This window comes from Quercus suber, unplaced genomic scaffold, assembly GCF_002906115.3.
Source record: "Quercus suber isolate HL8 unplaced genomic scaffold, Cork oak 2.0 scaffold_11, whole genome shotgun sequence".
In the NCBI taxonomy this organism is placed as follows: domain Eukaryota; kingdom Viridiplantae; phylum Streptophyta; class Magnoliopsida; order Fagales; family Fagaceae; genus Quercus; species Quercus suber.
In genome coordinates, this window is record NW_027069477.1 from 415273 (window position 1) to 440012 (window position 24740).

At 37.5% G+C, this 24740-nt stretch overlaps 3 protein-coding genes across 3 annotated transcripts; 2 read left to right on the forward strand and 1 right to left on the reverse strand.

Annotated features, from left to right (window-relative positions):
* The first annotated feature begins 4429 nt into the window (after positions 1–4429).
* LOC111989173 (uncharacterized) lies at positions 4430–4996 on the forward strand. Its single transcript, XM_024020962.1, has one exon. The coding sequence runs from the start codon at positions 4430–4432 to the stop codon at positions 4994–4996; it is 567 nt and encodes a 188-aa protein (XP_023876730.1).
* A 5518-nt stretch (positions 4997–10514) lies between these two features.
* LOC111989171 (bet1-like protein At4g14600) lies at positions 10515–14491 on the reverse strand. The gene is made up of 4 exons (XM_024020959.2): positions 14356–14491; positions 14134–14257; positions 11124–11180; positions 10515–10831 (listed from the first exon to the last, which is right to left on the reverse strand). The coding sequence occupies exons 1-4, from the start codon at positions 14376–14378 to the stop codon at positions 10670–10672; spliced, it is 366 nt and encodes a 121-aa protein (XP_023876727.1). The 5' UTR covers positions 14379–14491; the 3' UTR covers positions 10515–10669.
* Positions 14492–16966: 2475 nt separating this feature from the next.
* LOC111989170 (GLABRA2 expression modulator) lies at positions 16967–23521 on the forward strand. Its single transcript, XM_024020958.2, is given in 5 exon segments — positions 16967–17549; positions 17664–17765; positions 19615–19722; positions 19725–19885; positions 23149–23521. Coding segments are annotated over 5 exon segments (912 nt in total). The 5' UTR covers positions 16967–17197; the 3' UTR covers positions 23338–23521.
* The last annotated feature ends 1219 nt before the right edge of the window (positions 23522–24740 follow it).

Sequence of the window (24740 nt, forward strand, 5' to 3'; positions counted from 1 at the left end):
CCCCAAGACGTTTAAATAGAGTTTGGGCTGAACTGGAACTCTGCAGAAAAATAAATCTGTACGTGGTTCGATCGATCGAGTCTAATTTTCGATCGATCGAGCCTTACAGATTTAGTCCAATAAATCTGCACTCACTCGATTCCAGTTTTACAAATAAACATACTTTGAGCAAGCCTAAACAAGACTAAACAACCTGTTTTGATCATGGTTTGCCAACAATACAAATTAGAGTTCTAAATACATAAATTCCTAAATCTTTAGAACCTAACAGTGAGGATTGGAGAGAATCAAGGGAACATCACGGGGGAGGGCATCCCGGAGCCCCTGCATCTGCTCCTCGCTTTGTTCAAGTTTCGCCGCTCCGAGAAAGGAGTTGTTGGTGGCCTTGAAGCGAGCCAGCCTCAGCCCCCTTCTGCCCTCTTATTGTCAAGTTCTCCCATTCTCTTGATGCCAATAAGGGAACGGGTTGACACTTCCCTCTAGCTAGTTCTAGGACGGGTCCACCTGGGCCTCTGATTGTAGAATTAGCTTGTAAATTTGTTTGTAAAACACGCATGTCTGAGCCTCTGATTGTATTTTGTACTTTTCTATTTATGAAATAATATCAAGCTTTCTCTCTTTGCTGTCGAATCTTCCACTTTCCTGCGATTTTTTTTTTTTGATACATCGCCAACCTATTGTAAAACGACCAATTAGAACAATCGCCTGGTGCGCCGGCCAGCGCACTAATCCTTCCCACAGACGGCGCCAATAATTGTGGGGCTCAACTTGGCTTGGACCCAGAGTATGAATGGGTTTTCAGCCCAACAAGCCCAAATAATAAATTTGTAGAGAGTGGATCGAAGGTTTAGGCGCTGGCCGACGTTCACGAAGCATGAACTCTTTTCTTTTATTAAAAAAAAAATACTTAAAACTATTTACAACTGGGGGATGCTCCTTGGCCCATGGCCGATGAGGCCTTTTCTTCTTTCTTCCCCCCCCCCCCCCTTTTACTTTACTCGCTCCTTTTATATAGTCTTCATTGTCCTATCTCGTTCTTCCATCTGTTGATCATCCATTCACCTTTCTTCTGACCGTCCGTCCCATCAGAGGCCTTATCAGCACTCAAGTGATTCACCCTGATCAACGTCGCCCAGCTAAGGAGTTACATCCCTATTAATGCGGCCAGAGCGGTTAGGTGAACGCATTAAGTGTGGAGGTGACAGCTTGCTCTGGGCTTGTCCCTTTCCAAAATTATCCTTAGTATGCCGAGGACGAAGAGGTCCTCGGCGTGGATCCAAAAAAGAGTCTCTCCCTAATTTAGCCTCAGATGGTCATCCTTCCTCGGCGTGGGCCTTGGGCCTATTACACGATGGGCTGAGGCTATCAGGCCCACGGGCCCCACAATTAGTTAAGGGCATTTTTGTCCAAGGGGACCAAAATCAACTTTTCAGCCCCTCAACATTTCAGCTTAATTTTAAAACTTTTATATTTTTTGGTTGCAAAATTTTAAAATTTTCTCGCATGACTTCATGCTAATTTTATATGATATGGGCATCAGGTAAAGTATTCTTAAAGGGTCCCTAGGTAACATTTCAGCCACTTTTCTTGCTTCTTACATCTCTCTCTACCAATTTGGTAAACCTTTTTTTTTTTTTTTTGGGCGATAAGCATCTTTTAGTCCTTATATTTTCAGGCGATTCCCGTTTTAATCCTTACATTTTATTTTTTTCACTTTTAGTCCTTATCTTTTAAAACGCTTCCCATTTTGTCCCCTGCCGTTACATCAAAAATGGAGAAAGTTGACATGGCAAATGGAAGAAATAAATAATACTAAATTAATATCCACGTGACCTAAATTAGTAATAAAAAATGTTTTTTGGAATTAAAAAATGCCACGTCAGCATCTAAATTAAAATTTTTAATTTATTAATTTTAACTAAATAAAAAAAATTAAAAACTAAATTAAAAACTAAAAACCATATAAATTGAAATCTAAGTGTGTCTTGAACAAGAACAACAAGAATACAATCTCAGATCTAAGAACACAAACCCAGAAATTAAAATTAAAAAAAAAAAAAAAAAATTACATGGGTCTTCTTCTCTTGTTTCAATCACTTACATAGTTGATCTCCTCTTACATATTCACTCTCCACCTCAAGTTTTAGATCTAATTGCTCCACAATTTCCCTTTGAATATTTTTCAAGACTGGGTCTTTGGATACAACTAAAAAAAGGTACTTGTCAAACAACTGGTCTTTCTGAGCTTGTTTTACAACTTCTTTAGCTAGCATGGTTTTGCCCACACCTCCCATCCCATAAACCCCAATCCTATTGATCTTAGGATCTTTGAGCGCTTCCAGAACTCCTGTTAATGTTTGCATTCTTGATTCAAAGGCCTCATACCCTGTATTCGATGTAGCAGTCCCTATCACTTATGTAGACTCATGATAGCCAACTCTATCGAACTTTCCCTCGTCCTTGATTTCCTTGACTTTCAATCCCATCTTGGATGCTCCCTTGCTCACTTGATAACGGGACTTTAAGTTAGGACACCACCCATTGCAACACGTCATCTTAGCTTAGATCTGCTTAGATCTGTAAAAAAAAAATTTTATTTTTTTATTTTTGGGTTTGTGTTCTTGGATCTGAGATTGTGTTCTTGTTCAAGACACATTTAGATCTCAATTCATATGATTTTTAGTTTTTAATTTTTTTATTTAGTTAAAATTAATAAATTAATTTTTTTAATTTAGATGCTGACGTGGTATTTTTTAATGCCAAAAAAAATTTATTATTAATTTAGGCTACATGGATATTAATTTAGTATTATTTATTTTTGTCGTTTGTCATGTCAGCTTTTTCCGTTTCTAATGTAACGGTAGGGAACAAAATGGAAAGCATTTTTCAGGATAGGGACTAAAAAGGTAAAAATAAAATGTAGGGACTAAAATGAAAATCGCCTGAAAATGTAAAGACTAAAATGTGTCTTTCACCTTTTTTTTTTTTTTTTTAATGGGAATTTGGCAAACCAAATTCTTTACCAATCATAATGTAATAACTTCGAAACACTATATGTCATTGTAGTTTACCAAATGCTCTAAACCCTAAAAACTTTATATCAAAAAAAACTCTACAACTAAAAACATTACCACTTAGCTCTACTTCTCAAAAAAAAAAAAAAAACTTAGCTCTACTTCTCACATCCTTGAAGCCGCGCACCCAATAAGGAATATGAAGATAGAGGCTTTTATAGGCAGACCTTTCGACTCTCCACAATCAGAGAAGTTACATTAGTCGCATTGCCACTCACCTGGTCCTAAATGTGAAGTTATGATCACCGGAATTTCCAGAACAAAAACAAACACATTGCACAGTTGGAAGTTACCAAGAAGGCAACAAGAACATGCTTTCCAAAAACAAGAAGAAGAAGGTAAGAACAAAATTTCTGTTGTTCCAATATTTAGATCCCAGTCTGGTGCTTGTATGAGCAAAACATAGATCACCAAGTTTTCTTTGACCAGATTAAGCAAACCTTGGCAGTTGGCATTGTCGATACATGCATTATGCATGTCCTCCAGCTTATGGAACCAAGATTTTTGCACACAAATATTTTCGTACTTTGTTCATACATTTTCCATTACCAGTTGGTCTGATCTTTTATTCTTAACCTTCAGATGGTGTAAGCATATACCAACTAAATGAAGTGGAACAACCATCAGATTTCATAACCAAGTGATATCTCAAGCCCTTTCAAGGATTTATATGAGTTAGGGATTCTCAACTGTTTGGGAATACAGATGAAATAAAAAACCATGAATAACACCATGTTTATTGAACTAAAGAGAATGGTGTACTCAGTTCTGCAATTTTCATAACCAAGTGATATCTCAAGCCCTTTCAAGGATTTATATGAGTTAGGGATTCTCAAATGTTTGAGAATACAGATGAAATAAAAAACCATGAATAACACCATGTTTATTGAACTAAAGAGAATGGTGTACTCAGTTCTGCAATTATAGGTTCAAATACTATTTCAGTTGCATCATATTGCCCTCATCTATCCTACTTTCCAGATTTCCAAGCATTAGGTCCTCTTCTACGATAAAACTGATTCCTACAAATGAAAGGATATATTGCTCTAGTGATATCAAATTAACAATACCATGGCATAATAAAGATAAGATAAAATAAAAAGGTGAACAGAGATGAGTCTTGCAACAGAGAGAGAGAAAGAGAGAGAGAGTTCTGATAGGAAGCGATGGAATGCTCTCGTAGTAAGAAAAAAGTTAAAGACGTAAGTCATGTGGGTTTCAAAGAAGGGCTGGACTCAGCTGCTTCTTCTCCGAGGAACGATGGACGTGTTTAGAGTAGAGCCACGTCATTCAAAGACAAACTGGTTGGTGAAATCCCTGGTGCTTTCACATAAGCTTTCAGCTTTGGAAACCTCATGGGAGATGATGCTGATTCTGATGAAGAGGTCGAAGCCCTGAGGAAAGGATTGGTGGCAGTGAAGTTCTCTAAGGAGTTTAAACAAAGGATGTGTAGCCCTTGGTATAAAGCCCTCATTGTTAAGGTTTATGGGCGGTCCGTGGGGTTTAATTTCCTACAAAATAGATTGCTGTCTATGTGGAGGCCGGCTGGAAGATTGGATTGTGTGGATTTAAGCCACGGCTTCTTCCTTACAAGATTTTCTCTGAGAGAAGCTTATGAAGCTACGCTAAAAAGGGGACCTTGGTTTATTGGAGAGCACTTTTTATCCATAAGACCTTGGGAACCAGATTTTTTACCAACAACAGCAAATGTTTCATCAGTGGCAGTGTGGATTAGGTTGAACGAACTCCCAATAGAGTATTACCATGTGGAGGCCTTGCTTCAGATGGGCAAAGCGATTGGTAATGTGTTGAGGGGGGACACTCACACAACCTCTGAATCTAGAGGTAGATTTGCCAGGCTTTGCGTACAGGTTGATGTCGAGAAGCCGCTTGTTACGGCCATCTTGATAGGAAAACGTTAGCAGCCTGTGTGTTATAAGGGAATCCATAAGTTGTGCTTCGCGTGCGGAAAATAGGACACCATAAGGAGCAATGTTCGTATGCCATCCATTAGCCACCGTCGTTGAGTAAGGAGGTTAACCAACCTAATGGTGAGATTGAGGCGTAGGCATGCAATTTGCATGAACCTGACAACGCCAAGCAAAATGTGGGGCCTAACTTGAACGTGCTTGGTAGCACGCAAGAGGATGTACCTGAGAGTACTTACGGACCTTAGGCAGTGGTAATGCACAAGAAACAAGGGACAAAACAACAGAGAAGCGATGGGACCACAATGAATATGGCGCACGAGCAGCCTCGAGCAAGGAAGGAGACACAGTCCTATATGCCTTCAGGATCAGCAGAAACAAGCACTGGGCTGAGTAGAGATATTATGAGAAGGCTCTCATCCCAGAGAGCTATTGATGGGCTTTAAGTGGCTAACGTAGTCTAGCACCTTGTGAAGGAGGGCCTGAAGCCGGTTAACGAATCCAACGAAGCAAGCCCAAGTGTTTTGCATATTGAGAAGGTTCATTTTAGGCCTGCGAAGGAGGTAAATTCTTTTAAGCCCAATGACAAAGGCAAACCATCTGATGCAATTATCAAGCCCAACACATCCAACCCACAAGCTTCAGTTAAGGGTAAAAAGGGTATTGCTCGAAACAAGGCATCTCATTCTATTTGAGCTAGCGCCAATGAGGAAGAAAAAACAGTTGGCTCACCACTACTACTAAACGCATAGGGAAGAAGCTCGCACGAAGAAGAGAAAGGAAGTGACAGAAAGCTTTCGAGTACTCCTTCTCAATTTCAATTCTCTATTGAGTCAAAATCTACTTTGGGCTATCAATTTAGAGGTAGGTTCAGCGAAGATCAAGGCGCATCCTCTAATGGAGAGGAGTGCGATGAAGGCGGCTTGTCTTTACTAGATCCAGCGTGGAAGGCAATGAGAAATCTATGGTGGGGTTTTATGGTGCACCTGTTGAAGGCGAAGGGGAAGAGATGTATGACTTGGGAGTCGTTGCCTCAAATAGCACCAAATCCCATTTTGTGCGAAGTGGGTCCAATGAAGTGTCTAACCATGCGGCGAACTATGCTTCCAGAGGAGAGGCAGACGGAAAAGATGGTGTACTGGATTGGATGGAACTTGAAGGTAGAGGCGAAGGCACTTCTACCTTTTAATGAAAGCCCTACCATAGAGCACTCGCTCATCATGAATATAATAGTATGGAATTGTAAGGGCGCTCTGAAGCCCTCTTTTCAAAGACATGTTAGGGAGTTGATCCGGTGCCATAATCCAGCATTTTGGTAGTAATGGAAACTAGAATTGGACGTGAGAGGGCCAGGGAGATTACAAATAGGCTACCATTTGATGGTGCTATCCACACGGAGACCATTGGGTATGCGGGTGGTTTATGGATGCTGTGAAATTCTGACAGGGTGGAGATTACGGCATTAGCCAACACTGAACAAGAGATTCATATAGTGGTAAAGGTACGAAACTCTGACTCCAGCTGATTGTTTACTGCAATATATGCTAGTCCTAGAACTACAAAAAGACATGTTTTATGGAATAATTTAATTAAAGTTGCTGAGATGCATAATATGCCTTGGGTGTTAGCTAGCGATTTTAACAAGCCCTTTATGGGGGGTGATAAATTTGGGGGTAGGGTTGTTAGTTTTAGTAGATCTTTACTTTTTAAGGAATACTTGGATAAATGTAGTATGATAAACATTGGGTTCTTTGGTCCACGCTTCACGTGGACTAATAAAAGAAATGTTCAAGTCTCATTCAAGAGAGGATTGACAAATTTTTTGTTAACCCCAGCTGGTGCCTTATGTACCCTAAAGCAAAAGTGGTGCACCTAACTAGATGCCATTCAGACCACTGCCCTATGCTTTTGGAAATGCAGCCAAGAGTTGTTGTTAATAGGAAAAAACCTTTCAAGTTCCAAACTTGTTATCTGTCTGACCCAACCTTTCCCAACATAGTCTCTCAAGACATTACCCCATGCTTGCAGATTCTATAGATTGTTTCACTAAAAAGGCAGAGAAGTGGAATAGAACGCAATTTGGAAATGTTTTTGCTAGGAAAAACAATATTATGGCTCTCTTGAATGGTATTCAACGGGTTGTAACGATCAGACCGTCAAACTTCCTCCTAAATCTTAAGAGTGAGTTGCTAAAAGAGCTTGATAATGTGCTGAATCAGGTGGAAGAGATTTGGGCTTTAATGTCTAGGGTTAATTGGATGATTCAAGGAGATCGAAATACTACCTTTTATCATGTGTCTACATTGGTTAGGAGAAAAATGAATCAAATTTTAGCAATTAAAGATTCAGTAGAGGAGTGGCTATTTGAGGAAGAGGCAATTGAAAATGTCATTAGGAATGGTTTCAATGAAGTGTACTCCTCCTCTCTCTCTAGTGCTTCTTGGTCTATTCCTTTTACCACTATATAGCAAGGCAAATTGTTAGATGACGAAAGGGAGAGTATTAGTGGGGATGCTTCGGTGGAGGAGATTAAAAATGCCTTGTGGTCTCTAAAGACTTTTAAGGCCCCAAGGCCAAATGGCTTGCGTGCGGGGCTTTTCCATAGATTTTGGTTGATTGTTGGCAACTCTGTGACCGATTTGGTGAAGAAAGTTTTTGTTGAGAGGAAAGTTCCAGAGTTCTTGAATAAGACTCACATTGTCCTTATTCCAAAGATTCAAGGGCCGAAGACGTTGGGCAACTATAGGCCTATTAGTTTATGCAATACAGTTTATAAAGTGATTACAAAGATTATTGTTGCTAGACTTAGGCCTTACTTGGAGAAGCTTATATCCCCTCTTCAAACTACCTTTGTACCGGGGAGGAAAGGTATTGACAATGCAATCATAATGCAGGAAACTGTACACACCCTTAGCAAAAAGAAGGTGAAAGTGGGGTATATGGCCATTAAAGTGGACGTAGAGAAAGCGTATGATAAGCTTGAGTGGAGTTTTATAAAAGGCATGCTTATTAGAGCCAATTTGCCCGCTGATCTGATTGCTCTCATTATAAGTTGCGTTTCAACAATTTCAACCTCAATATTGGTGAATGGAGAAGCTTTGGACCCCATTTATCCATCGAGAGGGATTAAGCAAGGAGACCCGCTCTCCCCGTACTTGTTTATATTATGTATGGACTTCCTTGGTCAACTTATTCAAGAAAAATGCGAGGCAAAAATTGGCAGTCTGTTAAGGCTTCTTAAAGTAGGCCATCCTTTTTGCATTTATTCTTTGCGGATGACTTAGTCTTATTTGGGAAGGCAAATGGAAGGGATTGTGCTATTATTAGAGATGTTCTCAATGAATTCTGTAGCATGTCGGGGCAATCAGTGAGTATTACCAAATCAAGAGTGTATTTCTCTCCTAATGTGGAGAGGGATACAAGAGAATCGCTATGTGATATTCTTGGGTTTGCATCCACGACCTCTCTTGGCAAATAACTTGGGTTTCCCATCAAGCATCTGGGTACCACCACTCAAGAGTTTAATTTTATCTTGGATAGAGTCAAGCAAAAATTGTTGGCGTGGAAAGCTAACATGTTCTCCCTGGCTAGCCGAGCTATTTTGATTCAAGCTTCCTCATCAACAATCCCTTCTTACGTCATGCAAGGCACTTATTTACGAGGAAGAATTCTAGATGGCATAGATCGAGTGAATAGAAACTTCCTGTGGGGTTCATCAGAGACGACGAGGAAAATTCATTGGGTTGGCTGGCAAAAAGTAACAAAACCTAAAGAAGAGGGTGGGCTGGGTTTGCAAGAGATGAAGGGTAGAAACACTGCACTCCTTGCCAAGTTAAATTGGAGGTTTCATAAGGAATATGATGCTTTGTGGGTGAAATTGCTGAAAAGAAAATATTGCAGCAACAGGAGATTAAATGTTATTAATATGGATAGACTGCCTTGTTCTCAGATTTGGAGAGCAATTAAAAAGGGTAGGGAAACCTTTAACAAAGGCAGCATGTGGGTGGTTCATAAAGGCAGTACACTCAATTTTTGGCTGGACAACTGGACATGTAAAGGTCCTATTCGCAACCTCATTCATGGTCCTTTAACCTGTAAAGCAAGCCAATGGAAGATTAAAGATGTTTTGTTCAGTGGAGGTTAGGATTGGAATCGAATTCCATTTGAGCTTACACCTGAAATTAAATTGATCATCCAAGCCATTCCTATTTCCTTAGCGAATGGAGGAAGGGATAGGATAAGATGGAGAGGTAATGCTAGAGGTTGTTTTGATCTCAAAAGTGCCTATTCTTTTGCTAGAGAGGTGGATGATGTGGGAATAATAGATGCTGGCTGGATTTGGAAATTAGAAACACTCCCTAAAATTAAGACTTTTTTATGGAGATATGTTCACAATAGCATAGGAGTTAAAGCTTGTCTTGCTAGAAGAGGATTTGTGGATGATGAAAGGTGTCCTGTTTGCCAAAGAAAACCGAATACCAAATTGCATGCCCTTAAAGATTATCTAAGGGTAAAGCAAATCTGGAGTCAGCTGGGTGTAAAGGGAAATAGTAGTGATTTTTGGAGGAGTAATTTGCATAATTGGCTAGAAAACAATGGGAAAGTGAGCTGTAGTCTTATTCAAGGGAAGCCACCATGGAGAATCATGTTTAACTTTACTGTGTGGAGCATTTGGAAGAGCAAGAATTCTTTTGTATTTAATAGAAAGAGTCCTAATCCGAACTTGTATAGGGAGATTTACAACCAAGCTGTAGAGTTTATGTTTTGTGTCACTTCACCACGAAACCCAATCCGTAAAATTAGCAAGAGAATCAGGTGGGAGAAACTGCCGATAGGATGGAAAAAGTTGAACACTATAATCGATGTGGAGGAGTAGTTAGGGATGAGCATGGGAATTGGGTGGCCGGGTTCACAAGGCATGTAGGAGCAACCAACAATTTTGCTGCTAAACTTTGGGAGCTTAGGGATGGTCTTTTGTTGTGCAGTAACTTGAATATCCAAATATCCCTTGTCTTGATGTTGAGATAGATGCCAAAGTGATTGTCGATGTCTTTCAAAATTCTGCCTATGTAAATTATATAATATCTCCTATTTTGGAAGACTGCAGGCACTTGATGACTAGATTTCGGCAAGTTTAGTTGAAGCACTACTACCACCAGGCTAACTGATGCGCTGATCTAATGGCTAGACTAGGGGCTGAACAAGAACTAGAGTACATTTTGTTTTCAAGTCCACCTGTGGACTTAGCTAAGGTTTTGAAGGATGATTGTAATGGTATTTTCTTTAACAGACTTTGTACTGAGCTAGATGTAATGTTTTGATTTTAATGAAATCTTCGTTTCACCCAAAAAAAAAAAATGTATTCCATCCATTTTAAGTTGATGTCTCAAAACAATATCCTTTTCGGCATTGGCTAACATATGTAAGATGTTTCAAAGCGTAAGGGAAGCCTGTTGGAGAATTTTAGTAAAAAGTAGATATTGCAAAATGGGGGATAAAAAGTCTTGAACCCTTCATAAAATAAAGCTTCATAACTTTAGCTGTAAGCCTGTAAAGGAGGTGCTACCATGCAACCTGTATCATAATACCTGGATATACATTGATGACTACAAAAGACCCTTTAAATTCACAAGTAGCAGCTCCTCTGTTTTAGAGTAAACTAGGTTCTCATCTTCTAGCTAGCTTGGACAATAGGTAGACTACACTGAAACAAACTAGTCCAAAAATAATCACTTGCAAGATATGATTTGAACTGTGCTGGGTGATGGTCCTATTCAACCTCCTCATGCCACTTTTCACCCCTTCCCCAGCTTGACCCATTGCCATTTGCTGTGTTAAAAACCAGAAGCAATTTGTCAGAATGCAATATGTTCATCCCTTCACCAAAATGGCAAATACTTTTAAGTGGAAGACCATGGCTTCAGCTGGTTCATGTGCATGTGTGTGGGCATGTGCGATTGTCTCTGTGTGTGTTTCCTTAATAGTCATTAAGTATTAGTGCAAAAGAGGAAAATCAGATAAGAAGCTTCAATAATGATCTCAATCAAGGCACCTGGACTAAATGTCCTTGTGACATTGGTTTTAGGAAGTAAAGGTTCAACCGTTCAAGCTATAAGTTTACCAAGTCAGCGAGGATATCATTCTGGATTCTGGTTTCTGCTTCAATTTCTTGAGCCACCTGCAAAGCAATATATAAATAGGAGTTTACAAGACCGAGGGAGAAAAAACTGAAATGTCAATTGATAGATAAAAGGAAATTTCCATATATAGTAGGACCATTTCTTTCTTTATAAGAAAAAAGGAAAATTGCCATATATAATAGTACCATTTTTTTTTTTTTCCTTTTTAAACATAAGGTGAGCCTTATTCTCAGAGGCTCAGAGCAGAATGGCCCAGCTGGGTTGATGGAAGTACCATGATCTCCCCTCTAATGGGAAGGTGACTTAATGAATCAGAAACAGGGCCATAGGCGAGTCAGCAAACCAAGTACGAGGCTTACATTAAACAACGTAGTTCCAATTTCAAAACAACCATTTAGTATGAAACCACTTGACCAGTAGCAAAAAGAACAACTCAAATTCTTATGGACATGCAATTACAGAATTTATGGGTTTTATAAAACAATGCTAGACATCGCCTATCATAACTTCCAGCTAATATTTGGCTCCAAGTTAATAACTGCATCAATAAGTCACAACACAAAAAACTCTGCTGATGACATGTTGTGATTTAAAAGATTAAAAGGAAATGGAAAACATGGCTTGTAATCAAAACATTTCAAGATAATCTGTTCTAGGTATTGATAGAGGTGTAACCTCAGTAAAATTGGGCATTGTTCATCCCTAATAAAGCCGATATTGCAAAGCTTCTACACCTCTGTGCTAATTTTACTGGATTTGGCATCTTCCAAAATATTGAGCACATGGGAGATGACTATTTTTTCCCTGGTATCTCTATATAATGAAATGCAAACACATCACAGAACTCTAAGAGGAGATGGGTATACTACATCACTTCTTTGGGAGAGCATTGATGAATACCAGTATAGTTCATCGTCCATGGCCAAATTTCTCCATGACTTCATTTCCATGGGAGGAGTTTATTTAATTTGGGGGGTGTGGGAGGGGGGGAGGATATGCTCCCCCCTTTTGATATTGCGCATGTTAAGGCTAGGAGTTCTTCATCTTCCTGTATACTCAGGTGACACCCTTCTTCTTTTTAATATATTTTTGTTACTTATCAAAAAAAAAAAAAAAAAAGTCTCAGCCTTCTGTAGTGGACGACTCATGGCTTCAAATTATGACATGTCTGTCATTCCATAATCAGAGATGTACCCTGGGCTAAGAAGCAGTTACACTTCAAAAACACTGGCATGTCCATCTTCATGTCAAACATGTCCAGGAAACTTTTGCATGAATGTCCTTATTGTGTTTGGAGAAATAAATATTTTTTTATAAAAAAACAATCCTTGGATTTTAGATATGTTTTAAAAGTTTTTGATAGTTGTTATTTATTTTGAAAACTTAAAATAAAAATAAAATATACCTAGAAGTATATATATATATATATCGTTTCCTAATTTTTCAAGAATTGTCGTGTTGTCGTGTCTCATGTCATGTCAGTGTCTGTCTGTGTCTGTGCTTCATAGATCCCGAGCCATACATCAAAAAGCTAATAACCTCCCCTTCCTCTAATGCCAGCCTTTGTGCCTTTGTCAAGCCCCCTCCCTTAATTTCTTTCCCATTTTTTCGTTCAAAATGACTTTCCAAGGTAGCCCATTTTTTGCATTATCTTCTTAGCAATAACACCATAGCTAAAAAAATCTGACCTCCCTTCTGTAGCAATAGGCTCCACCTTCAAAGCATACGCTTAAGCTACCGTGTTTAATATAATGAGGCCCTTGGCCCCAGTCTTTGGTATCATGAAGATAGCTCCACCAGATATCTAAATTGACAAGTGGAACACCATAGGTGACAATGGAAGACCCCCCTACGGGCATTGCCCAAGGGCCTCTTCTTCGCTATCAGATGTGGTGCTAATAGTTGCCACATTAGACGAGCTATTCCTATTTTTAACTGTGGAATGTCCAAAAGGGCTTAGAGCTCAGTGTTATAATAAATTCATAAGGTATTTCAATTTTTCTTATGGAAGGTGACAGATACTGTACTCTTTGGGCTTCAGGGGTACTTTATCACGATTTTGTGTCAGGATCACCTCTTCTTTTGAACTAGAGTTGTTAACTGAGACTAGATCATAAAGTTAGGAATCAGCATAATAAGCTTTGACATTAGCTTCCAATTTGCAAAGAAAATTTTGTTTGTACTTCTTTTGTCCTCACTAACATATTTGAAGCATTGATGGTGGGTCGATGGAACAACAAAGCTCCCATGTGTCCAAGGGTAACCAGGGGTAATCACCTTCTTTATCTTTGATTTGATAAACCAAGAATTTAGCTGTCAAAAAACATTGTGATTGATACCAAGATAGCTAAAGAACTAAAACTACGGTTGGACTTCCTTTGGGGTGTAGTCTCAGTTCCTGTTCTTTTAGGTAGTGAAATTTGTAAGGGTGATTGCGATTTTGGTAAAATGTCTAAGGTTTCAAGAAAATATTAGAAGCACAAAGAATATACAAGCATCAAATAGATAATAGTAAGACAAGTACACAACCCATAAAATAGAATTACAGAAAATAAAGATGTTCTTTTTACTCCAAAAATAATTGTACGCTCTGGTAGCAACTATGACCAGTGATGTTCTGGGAGACTGGGTCTATGGGTGTGTTTGAAAAAGCTGTTGGAAAACTATGTTTTGAGTTTAAAATGAATGTTTGTTAAAAAAAAAAAAAAAAAAGCGCGGAGTTGTGGTTGCAAAACAAAGTTTTGGCTCTTAAAAACGCTCTATTAAACTCTCAAAAAGCCTAACCAAACGGACCCTATGTAATGCAACATCAACACACAACCAAAGAAGTAGAATCAAGCTATAGAAGTTCAGATTCAGAATGCAGATTCAAGCAGCATCAGGATATTAATAACCTTGAATGGCACTTTATTTTGTGTAATTTATAAAAATTGATTAACCAAACTCAAAACCCATGACTCATAAAAAAATAAATAAATAAACGTAACGTACGGATTTAAGTCGTCGAACTTGGGAATGAAGGCCGGAGATTTCCTCGTCGAGGTCCCCATGCACTGGATCAATCCTTAATTGGACTTCATCGGAATTCGCAGCTTGTCTCACACTAAGACCTTCCCTGCACAACCACCAACACATTAAAAGTAGAGTCAGATAGATCGCAAAGGAGGAATAGTACTAAAAACAGGGATTTTGGTTCGGTTTGGTTGCTTTTACCTTGATCGATAAGGATTTGCCATTCGGAATTCGGAATTGAGAATTCAATTCCTAAATCCTAAGCGTACAACGGAACAGAACCAGGCTTAGAAACTTGAGGGATCCAGCCTAGCCAGCCAGGGCGTGTGTTTTTGGCAATATGACGAAGATTTTATAATTATCGGTTTGGTGTTCTGGACTGGGCCGAACAAAAATCATTATGCATCTCACCAATCGTGATGGGCCGAATTTGCTAAGTGTGTGTTTAGCTGGCATGGGTTTCTTTAATTAGCTACATCCTCTTCACCATAAAAGCGTTTGGGTTTAAATTGCTATGTTTCCCCCCCTTTTTTTCTCGGATCTTTGGTATGTATTATGAGGCTTATGAGCTGGGCTTGCTTTGTTCTACCACGCCTATCTTCCTTCCTTCTAGTCAATAAGCCCATGGACTTATTGTTGTATCAGGCCTGATAACCTAAACCCACAAATCACAAACAGCCCAGTTTTGTGCTCGACTCTTGAGAATATGATCAATAGTTCTTGAACTGCCTTAAAGAAAAAAAAAGTATAAAATATCAAAGACCTTTTGTAAAATATGCTGATTTATTTCGTTTGATTATTCGTAAAGAAACCCTTTGATCTTGCGTAGGGCCGTTGACAGAAAAAATTGTGGGTATCTCAATTATTCTTATATATTTAATTTGTCCAAATCAATCAATTTGACTGATTAAAAATTAAACGCATAAGGTGCGATGAAACTTGAGATTCCTATGCACCATCGAATTTTTAATTGCAGTTGCTTGCATACATCGCACAATAAAGACAAATATGACATTTTTAATGTCCATAAATAATATGGTGTGTACTGTGCAATTCATATTTATGAGTTGGATAACGAGATAAGGTTATTTTTATTCTTCTTTCTTCATACAACTTTTTCATGTGGAATAAACAATACATACTTTTCTGAAACGCAGAAAGTCACTATGCAAGATCAAATGAGGTGCCACTCGAGGCCATCGGGATGACCAAGTCGAAATTGCATGAAATTGCTATTTATAGTAATATTTGTTTTTCCTTAATAACTTTTAGTTTAAAAGTTAGAATAAGGTTAGTAGTTTATGATTCTGCATTTAATTCAATTTTGCTATTTTTGGTAAATTTTGTCATCTAACTATGTAATTAGTGCGAATTAGGATTTTGGACCTTTTTTTTAGTATTTATATATTTTGTTGCCATCAGAAACAAGACAAACTATTATCAATAAATACAGACTTTTGTTAAATTATTTCTCTCGTGGATTCCATTTTTCTTCTCCTTATGAATTGATTCGAGGTTCACTATCAAGAACTAACAGTTTAATTTCTATTCCATTAAAAGAGCATCGTGTGTACTTTCTTTAAACTTCTGCAACATCATTTCTTTAGCTTTTCTTCATTTGAGATGGAAAGTGAATTTTTTATATTATTTAAATACTGGTTTGGATTGGTATAGCTGATTTGTTTGACATAAGGTTTTAACAAATTTATTATATAAACAATAAATACAAAATAAAATAAAAACAGAAGCAAACAGAAAGTGTAATATGTTTAGCATTTGGGAAAAAAAAAGTGTAATTTTTTTTAAATCAATAAATATAATGACGATAAAGGAAATTTCTTCCATAAATGTGATGAGGGTTTTTTTTTTTTTGGGTCTATTTTCATTGTGAGGACGAGGACCCCAAATCTGATTTAAATGGGCAGTCAAGGTTATTTCAGAGGATGCAACTCGGACCTGGGAGATGAGCACGAATTATTTGATGCGCATAAAGTTAAAACATCAAAAAGGAAAGAAAGCAGACTTGGCACGGAATATGAGATGGATGAAGAAAGAAAGGTATAGAAGTCATCTCCTCCACATTAAATACAAGACAACTATTTCTTTGGCCGCATTATTGGAAAATGATCATAAATAGTGGTGGCACAGCTAAGTCGGATAGGACATGAGTCCTAAGAGTACAATCTCAGCAGCCCTCCAAGTGCAAGATTTAGATGATTTGTGGTTGCATATAAAAGGAAAAGGAAGATCTAGATGCAAGGGTGTGAGAAAAAAAAAAGGAAGAAAACCACTTTATAGCCAAGAACTTGAGACACAGATATTTAAAAACATACCTTTCTTGGGCTTGACCAATGAGTGTTTTCTTTTCAACTCGTTTGTCTTAGTCATTCCATTTGCCACCAATCCTATTGTGGAACAAATCTACTCTCTAACAAATCTATTATCGTAGGCTTATTGAGCCATTGTCTAAATCTTTTAGGTCATGGATCAAACCACGCCCCTATCGTCATAATTTTTTTTTTTAATTTTAAATTTTGGATAAGTTTATTTTGAAGATATGAATTAGTAGGAAAGTGTACAAATTTTTTTTAAATTTTAAATTTTGGATAAATTTATTTTGAAGATATGAATTAGTAGGAAAGTGTTTTATTTTGTAGGCATTTTTAAGTAAAATTTGAGATATATTTTTACAAAATTATCTTCAATTTCATTTTATTTTTGAATAACATAAAAATCTAATTTAAAGAAGAAAATTCTATTATAGATAATTTAGATTTATTAAGAATTGCTAATATCCTCTCACTCTTTTTTATTTTTCCACGAAAAGATCCTTCGGCCTGAAGCAAGTTGTTCTTGGCGGTAAAAAAGAGTCAACACCCTTTCTAAGGCCATTACCGTCCTTACCGCTAAACCCGTCCTCCAATCCATGTCTCCACAAATATTCAAACGCTAAAAATAAGAATCCATTTTTTTTTTTTCAAAAAAGAAAAAAGGAAAAAAACCCAAACTCACGCGCACAGACCATTCAAATCGAAAAAAACGCATGGAACAGCCAAAGCCAGAGACGGAGCAAGCCACGGGAAACGACCCGAATCCGAAACCCGAATCGAAGGGTTCGGATCACTCCCCGAATGGAGACGGTAAGTGGACGAGTTTCGTGTTAGGATCGGAGTCTCAAACTCAGAGTCAGCATCAGGCTCAAAGTCCGAGGGAGGGATCACCGACCAAAACGGCGTCGTCTGGGTCGAGGAAATCGGTGCATTGGAGCCCCGAATTGGTGACGGAATCGTCTACGATTTCATCGCCGCACGGATCCAATAACAACAACTACAACAACTCTTATTACGTTTCTCCTTCCCCTACTGACCAATCTTCGTCTTCATTCAACGTCAAAGGTATACCACTATTTTCTCTCTCTCTCTCTCTCTCTTACGTATCCGTATGTATGTAGTATGTATTATACGTATTCTTATATGAATTGCGTTATTTTGTTTGGTTTGGGGGAGCAGATACGATGGTTAGTGTACGGAATGTTCTAGGGAGATGGGGAAAGAAGGTTGGAGAAGCTACTAAAAAGGCTGAAGATCTCGCCGGAAACACCTGGCAGCACTGTAAGTTAAAATTAAAAAAAAAAAAAAATTACAATTCTGTGATCATAGATTTGAATTTTTAATCGTTTCTCTTTGATTTTTGTTGTGTTGGAATTACCTTCTTAATTTATTTGATTAGATTTAGTACTTTGAAATTCAAAGCCTTGAATAATTTTTTTTTTTTTTTTATTTATTTTAAATTTTGATTTGAACGCTGGTCGTTTATGTTGGAAACACTGGGAGGTGCCAATTGAGCTAACTTTAGAGTACGAGAAGCTTTTGAATTTTGATTTTATAGGCTGATGTGTCCGGGTTTGTCTAGTTATGAACTTAATAAGACTTTCCTATGTTATGGTGGATATCATAAAATGCTTGGTTCTCGTTTTTATGGTTTTGGGGATTATTATGAATGTGGTTTTAAGGATGATTAGAATTATATTTATCGGAGTGGCGACTGTTTTTGCATTTTTGTGAGTTGGTCTTTGTGTTTGTGTGTAAGAGTTGGGTAGGTAGATGCACGGAAGAATGAATAGGAGGGTGATAATTAAATAAAGCAGAAGCCTCTTGTTCCTTTTGTTTTCCCATTGAAAAAAAAAAAAAGACTTATTCTGGGTGATTAAGTAAGTACGGAAAATCAATCAATATGTTGGTCATGCTTATAACATTTGAAGATGTGTTAGTGTTCTTACAAAAATTATTGGATATCTCAAAGCTTTTTTACCTCATTGAGTAAGCGCAGCTTCTTTTTATGTGTTGGACAAAATCTTATTTGTGAACACAGAAACTAGTGTTTTGATGTGAACAGAAGTTGTTGCACACAGTTATTAATATTAATCTGTGTCCTTGTGAAATTTCAAATATTATGTATATATGTTTGAGTATAACTCTGCCCATGTCTGTACTTTGTGTCATATATTTTTGTTCACAGCCGGTCCCAAGCCCAGGAGGAGGAGGAGGAGGAGGGTTGCGGTAGGTTGATGGCTAATGTAAATTTAGTTACTCTACTATGAATGGATCTACTACATTTGAGTATCTCTTTGCATACCTAAGCTTATAAGAATTGTAGATTGTAAAGCTCTCATGAAAGTTAATAATTTAGGATTTCTTTTGTGTATAGATGGTGAGATTTGCTAGGTTTCTAGATGAGTATCTAATATGGTTGTTTTGTCTTGAAGTGCCACAGAAAATATTTAGTGCCAAAAAAATCTTTGGACATACTCAACCTATGATTAGGGAATGGTGGTCAAAATTTGGGATTCGGAAGAATGGGAGTCATTTGCACAAGTTCTCCATTATGATTAATTTTGGCATTAAAGTTTGTAATAAAAAAGGAGAGATCCTTGCAACCTCTAACCCTTTTTTTTTTGGGGGGGTGGGGGGGCGGGGGGTTGTGATAATAGATAATTCAAATAACTTCTCTTATTTGCAATATTATTAAGCATCATATTTTATTCAGGCAGACATCTGTAGTTAGGGCCATCAAGCTCCTTTCACATTCTTGGTTCATGTACTTCTCTTCAATCAGAACAATTTTCCTAGGTTTGGACATGACTAAACCTTCTATGCTCACTTTTCTTTACTAAATCATAGTATATTCATTTTTGTTTCATATGAAAAGTATCATCGATGAGCTTCTGCAAATGCTAGCGTCTTTCTAATCTCATCTATGCTTAGGTGACTAAATGTGCAATTTTTTACATAATTTTATTACTGAAAGAATGATATGCTCTCTGTCAATAATTTTTTAAACACACACACACACCTTTTTCAAGTATTTATAACCATTTTGCACATGTGATACATGAAATTACTAGTGATGCCTCTTTCTTTTGATAAAGTATTAAAGTGACCTCCTTTTGTATTAAATTAGTGAAAACAGGCCCTAGTTTTGCTGAAGCTGCTATGGGAAGAATTTCACAGGGAACAAAGGTCCTAGTAGAAGGTGGTTATGAGAAAATTTTCCGACAAACTTTCGAGACTGTCCTGAAGAGCAACTTCAGAATTCATTTGCATGCTACCTATCCACATCAGCTGGTCCAGTCATGGGAGTTTTATATGTATCTACAGCAAAGCTTGCCTTTTGTAGCGATGATCCTCTTTCATATAAAATCAATGACCAAACTGAATGGAGCTATTATAAGGTATGTTTGCTGGAGTCCTATATCCCTGCATACTGTAGGAGAGTCGTAGTTTCTTTTTTTTGGTTCCCTTGCTATAGCCGTTTTTCCAGCAAATTAATCATCTATGCAGTTGTCAATGTACTCAGGATTGGAGCTTAGAAATTCCAACTTTGTGGTGGGAAGGGGAGAGAGAGAAGGAGGGGGGGGGGGTGGGGGTGGGGTGGGGGAAGGGTGTTTGAGGAGAGAACAATTATTTAGTTGGATGGGGTTATATACAATATACTAATCATTGGAGGTGCCAAGAAGTTTCAGACCAAATTCTAACTAATGCATATCATCTAATGTGGATAAACATGAGAGCATCCCCACATGCTTAGCCAAAATTTCATCCAAATTTTAGCTAAGAACTTACTTTTTCAAATCAGTCCTCAACAAACTCTTTATTCTTTCTCTATTTCATTTAAATATTCTTTTTCTTTACCCTTCCCTCTTGGGGGACACACACAGCCAAGCTAATACACGAAAACCCAATCACCCAGCACAAAACCCAAAAAACAACAAACTTAAACCCAACATGAGCTTAGAAATCTCCAGGTGAGGGAACTCCTTTTTTTTTTTTTCTTCCTTTTTTGGTCCATCAAACCAACCCAAATCCCCATTGCTAAAGCAACACCACAAATCACCAGCCCACATCCTTAAAACGAAACAGATCCACTCAAATGCATGCAGCCAGCAAACCAAGTCACATTTTAAGCTACTGTTGTCCTTAATTGCTACAACCCTGAACCACATTGCTGCCTTGCTAAGTGCAAAACACTCAAATGAATCACATCACCACCGTGCCAAACTTAACCCATGATAATGCAGTCATGGAAGATTGATTTGTTATTACTTTGCAAATTCGCCTATTCAATAAATTTTTTATGGGGTCCATGTGTGAAGTTCAATTGAAGTAAAATTCTTGTAGTTTTCAAGGTTTAGGTATTAGTCTTTGTGTTAATTGATAAAAATATTGAGTGAATTGATTTTGGCCTTTGTGTGTTCTTCTTTCCCTTTATTGTCTCTCCTTTCATGTGATAATATTCACAGGCACTGTTCAATACAGCCCCTAAACACCATAAAAACTCTCTTCCCACCCAAATCAAGCAATTTATTTTAACAATCAAAACCATAAAACCCCCCACATACTTTCTTCTACCAAATAGCCATCAAATGACTCATCAATTGATTCCCGCCACAGTCCCATAACCCTTTCTTTGACAACCCTAATTATAGATCCGCAAATACTGATATTGAGTTCATTGATGTTGGCCTTTGTGTGTTCTTCTCTCCCTTTATCGTCTCTCCTTTCGTGTGGTAATATTCACGGGCACTGTTTATACAACCCCTAAGCATCATAAAAACCTCTCTTTTGTGCCCCAAATCAAGCACTTTCTTTTACCTACCAAAACCCTAAAACCGTACATACTTTCTTCTACCAAATATCCATCAAATGGCTGATCAAATTACATTTTAATTCCTACCACAATCCTATAACCTCTTCGACAATTCTTAACTATAGATCCACAAATAATCCTATTCCTAAACCCACCACAACCATACGTACTTATGTAGACAAAGTCTCTAATTTGTCGTATGTCTTGTGAGTCCTACTTATGTTCAGTACTCTACCATAAATCCTCACTGACCAAAAAGCCAGCACCAAAGCTCAACCAAGGTTTTATTTTGAGTCCTGGCTTCTTTATTCTTGGATTTTCTGTTTCTTCTTCAACAGTGGTTAAGCCAAATAGAGTTACAGAGAGAGAAACATAGAAAAGTGGAGAGCGAAGGATCAAGTGTGGGTGGCACAATGCAAAATTTATTGCGTGGGTGAAGATAAATGAGTTATGGTGGTGTCATGTGCCTTAGCAGTGGCGATTGTAGCACTGAGAACATATGGCTACTTAGTATCTAGCCTGTTGGAAGCTTGTTTAAGTCGTGCTCTCAAAATTTTGGAAAAAGGCTTTGGAGAGGCTGTTGGTCCCCTTATTACAGGCCTTGGGCGAGGTGGTATCTTGTGAAGCTGCTGCATGCAGCTGCCCCATAAGGTAAATATCACCCTGCTACCAAGTCCTTCGACAGTAGCTTGTACTTTAGGTTTGAAGCAGCATTCCATGTTAGACACGTGGCTGCCCCCTCCCTTCCCCCAAAGTACTCTTGACAATAACTTGTACTAGGTTTGAATCAGCATTTAATGTTAGACACCTGGCCCCACTCCAACTCCTCTTAACAGTACCTTGTACCTTAGGTTTCAACTTTCAAATCAGCATTCATTGTTAGACTTAGACACTTCAAGGAGAAGTTCTTTGTATTCGGCCAACTTGATGGTGATGCTCCACACAGGTCTTGCCAACACTGTTAGAGTACTAGACTTGACAACAGTGGGGTCAATTCACATGCAGGAGTATTGTTTGTTATGGATTATCGTACTTGTATAAGATGTTAGACATCTATTTAATGATTTCAAGTTAATTTCTATCATCATCATGAGCTGCTATGGACCTATGTACAATAATTACTGAGTCCCATCTTACCTTGCCTTTTGTGTACATATTTAATTGGACATGTTGATAATTTTACGATAGCATGGGGTGTTTGTTAAGGGGAATGGAAGTTGCTATGAAGTAAGGCTACCATGAGGTTGCGTTTTCTAAGAGGTTCTCTATTTTGTGGATTGAAGTTGCTGTCTCTCTCCCTCTGGCGATGCTCTGCATTTGTCTGGAAGATTTTTCTTGATATTTTTAGTCTCAGTGGAAATATATCTTCTATAGTTCTATTAATTTTATTCAATTTAAAGTCACTATTATGAAGGAGTTATTGATTGCCTCGTTAAACTTAGATCCTGCCATCCTGGCTTCATCCCTAATGAAAACTTAGGGCCCGTTTAGTACATGCGTTTAAAAACTGAAAATTTTTGTTTAAAAACATTTGTGAAAATACGTGTGGGTGAAAAAGTTGGTAGAAATGTGTAAAATGTTGTTTAAAAACTGAAAATAGTTGTTTGAAAACACAAACCAAACACCCCTTAGGGGTTGATTATCCTCAAACTTGTTTTCTTGGCTGATGGGACTGTAGTGTTAATATTTTGCTCTGAAATTATTTGACCCTTGGTCATCAAGATGGAATGATTATTTTCTGTTCTATCAATTGTCAAGCTCAAATTTGTCTCTTTTCTCTTTTTTTTTTTTTTTTTTTTTGCTGTAATTTTTGACAGTTTTTACCTGTTCCCTCTTTGATGTTAATAGGTAGTTATCCCATTACATCAGCTTAAAGCTGTTAATCCTTCATCAAGCAGAGCCAACTCTTCTGAGAAATACATTCAGGTTATCTCTGTTGATAACCATGAATTTTGGTTTATGGGCTTCTTAAACTACGATGGTGCTGTGAAAATCCTGCAGGAAGCTTTTGAAGTCAGAAACATACAATTTGCATGATACCTGTTTTTCTGGCTATAGTTTCACTATATTGTAAGATGTGCTTCATGTAACTTAGAATTAAATAGATTAGATCATTTTAGCCATCTCGCAGCATCTGTTAATTGCACATTAATTGTGGAGAATTCTTTGATATTCCTGTGGAAATGAAAACAAAGTTCTTTATAGAGTTTATATTTTGATATATTTTGGGAGATAAGCTACAATGGTAGTATATTTATTCTTGTTTTTAAATCCATATGGATGTAATTGCTTGTTACAACAAAGGTTTTTTCCCCTTGCCCCCCAAAAAAAAAGATTAGATGAGGGGAATAAAAATAAAAAATAAAAAAGGGGTGGGGGGTGTTATATCTGCACTTTGATATAGTGGAGTGCTTTGGCTGTATCTGCACTTTGGGTTATCTGCATTTTCCTTACTGTATCTGCACTTAGGTCCAATTTCTGTTTTAGGTTGGAGTGCTTTTGCTGTAAAATGAACAAATCTTTGTAAAATCATTTAAGAAAATCCTTTTGATTCGGTGGTATGGATAAATTCTTGTCTATTCCTAACCTCTGCAGATGATTCCTTGATACTTATATTACTATTATTTGCTATCTATCAATATGCAAAATAGTAATGTAACCACAACGCTCTTTGGAAATTTTAATATCTATTTTTCCAAATTTGCTGTCTTAAAATTCATGCTTTGACATTGCAACAGTAATAAGTAACCCAAAAAAAAAAAAAAAAACAAGACTTAACAAATTAATTACCACAAAATGCTCTTTGCTGTGATGATCAATGTCTGCTGAAATTGGAAATGATGGCGTAACGTGTTCTTAGTCCTTTGCCAGTACAATTGTCACATCTTGTTGTTGACCTCTTTTGTCGAGAAACATTATTGATAGATAATTATATATTTTTTGGTCCCTTGATCTTTAAGGGCATTTTGCTAACTTGTCATTTGATTGCAAATCTATGTTTGTTTCTTTGTAAGCAATTTCATTAATAAAAATGTTTTCAATATATTTCGATGATTTCTTTTATATTTGTTAGCCCAGAGAATGAAAACATTTTAGGTTATGTTTGTTTTGATGTAAACATTCTATGAAGGAAAATTATTGCTTTTATTGTGTGATTAAGACCTTGAAAACAAAAACCAACACAAACTCAATAATAATTGTGGTTGTAGGAAGAGAGAGGAGTGGCGTAGGGGGAGGGAGGAGGTTGCAAAAGCTTGGTTTGGAAAATGGTACACACTTTCTGTGCAAGTAAAATTTTGTCTTCAGTCTTCACAAGTAATAGGTGTAGTTTAATGACATTACTTGGTCTCTCTTACGCAGAAAATTAGTCATCAAGGGCCTGTTTGGATCACTGATTTTGAGTGAAATTACTCAGTTTTCATCACTAAGGGGCTGTTTGG

What these genes read in the sequence shown, in the direction of transcription:
- LOC111989173 (XM_024020962.1), top strand. Translation starts at nt 4,430, where the DNA reads ATGGGAGATGATGCTGATTCTGATGAAGAGGTCGAAGCCCTGAGGAAA.
- LOC111989171 (XM_024020959.2), bottom strand. Translation starts at nt 14,378, where the DNA reads ATGGCAAATCCTTATCGATCAAG. An exon ending in AAGTTCGACGACTTAAATCC is followed by an intron (nt 11,181 to 14,133) that starts GTACGTTACGTT and finishes ATTGCTTTGCAG; the next exon opens with GTGGCTCAAGAAATTGAAGC. An exon ending in ATGATATCCTCGCTGACTTG is followed by an intron (nt 10,832 to 11,123) that starts GTAAACTTATAG and finishes TTTTTAACACAG; the next exon opens with CAAATGGCAATGGGTCAAGC.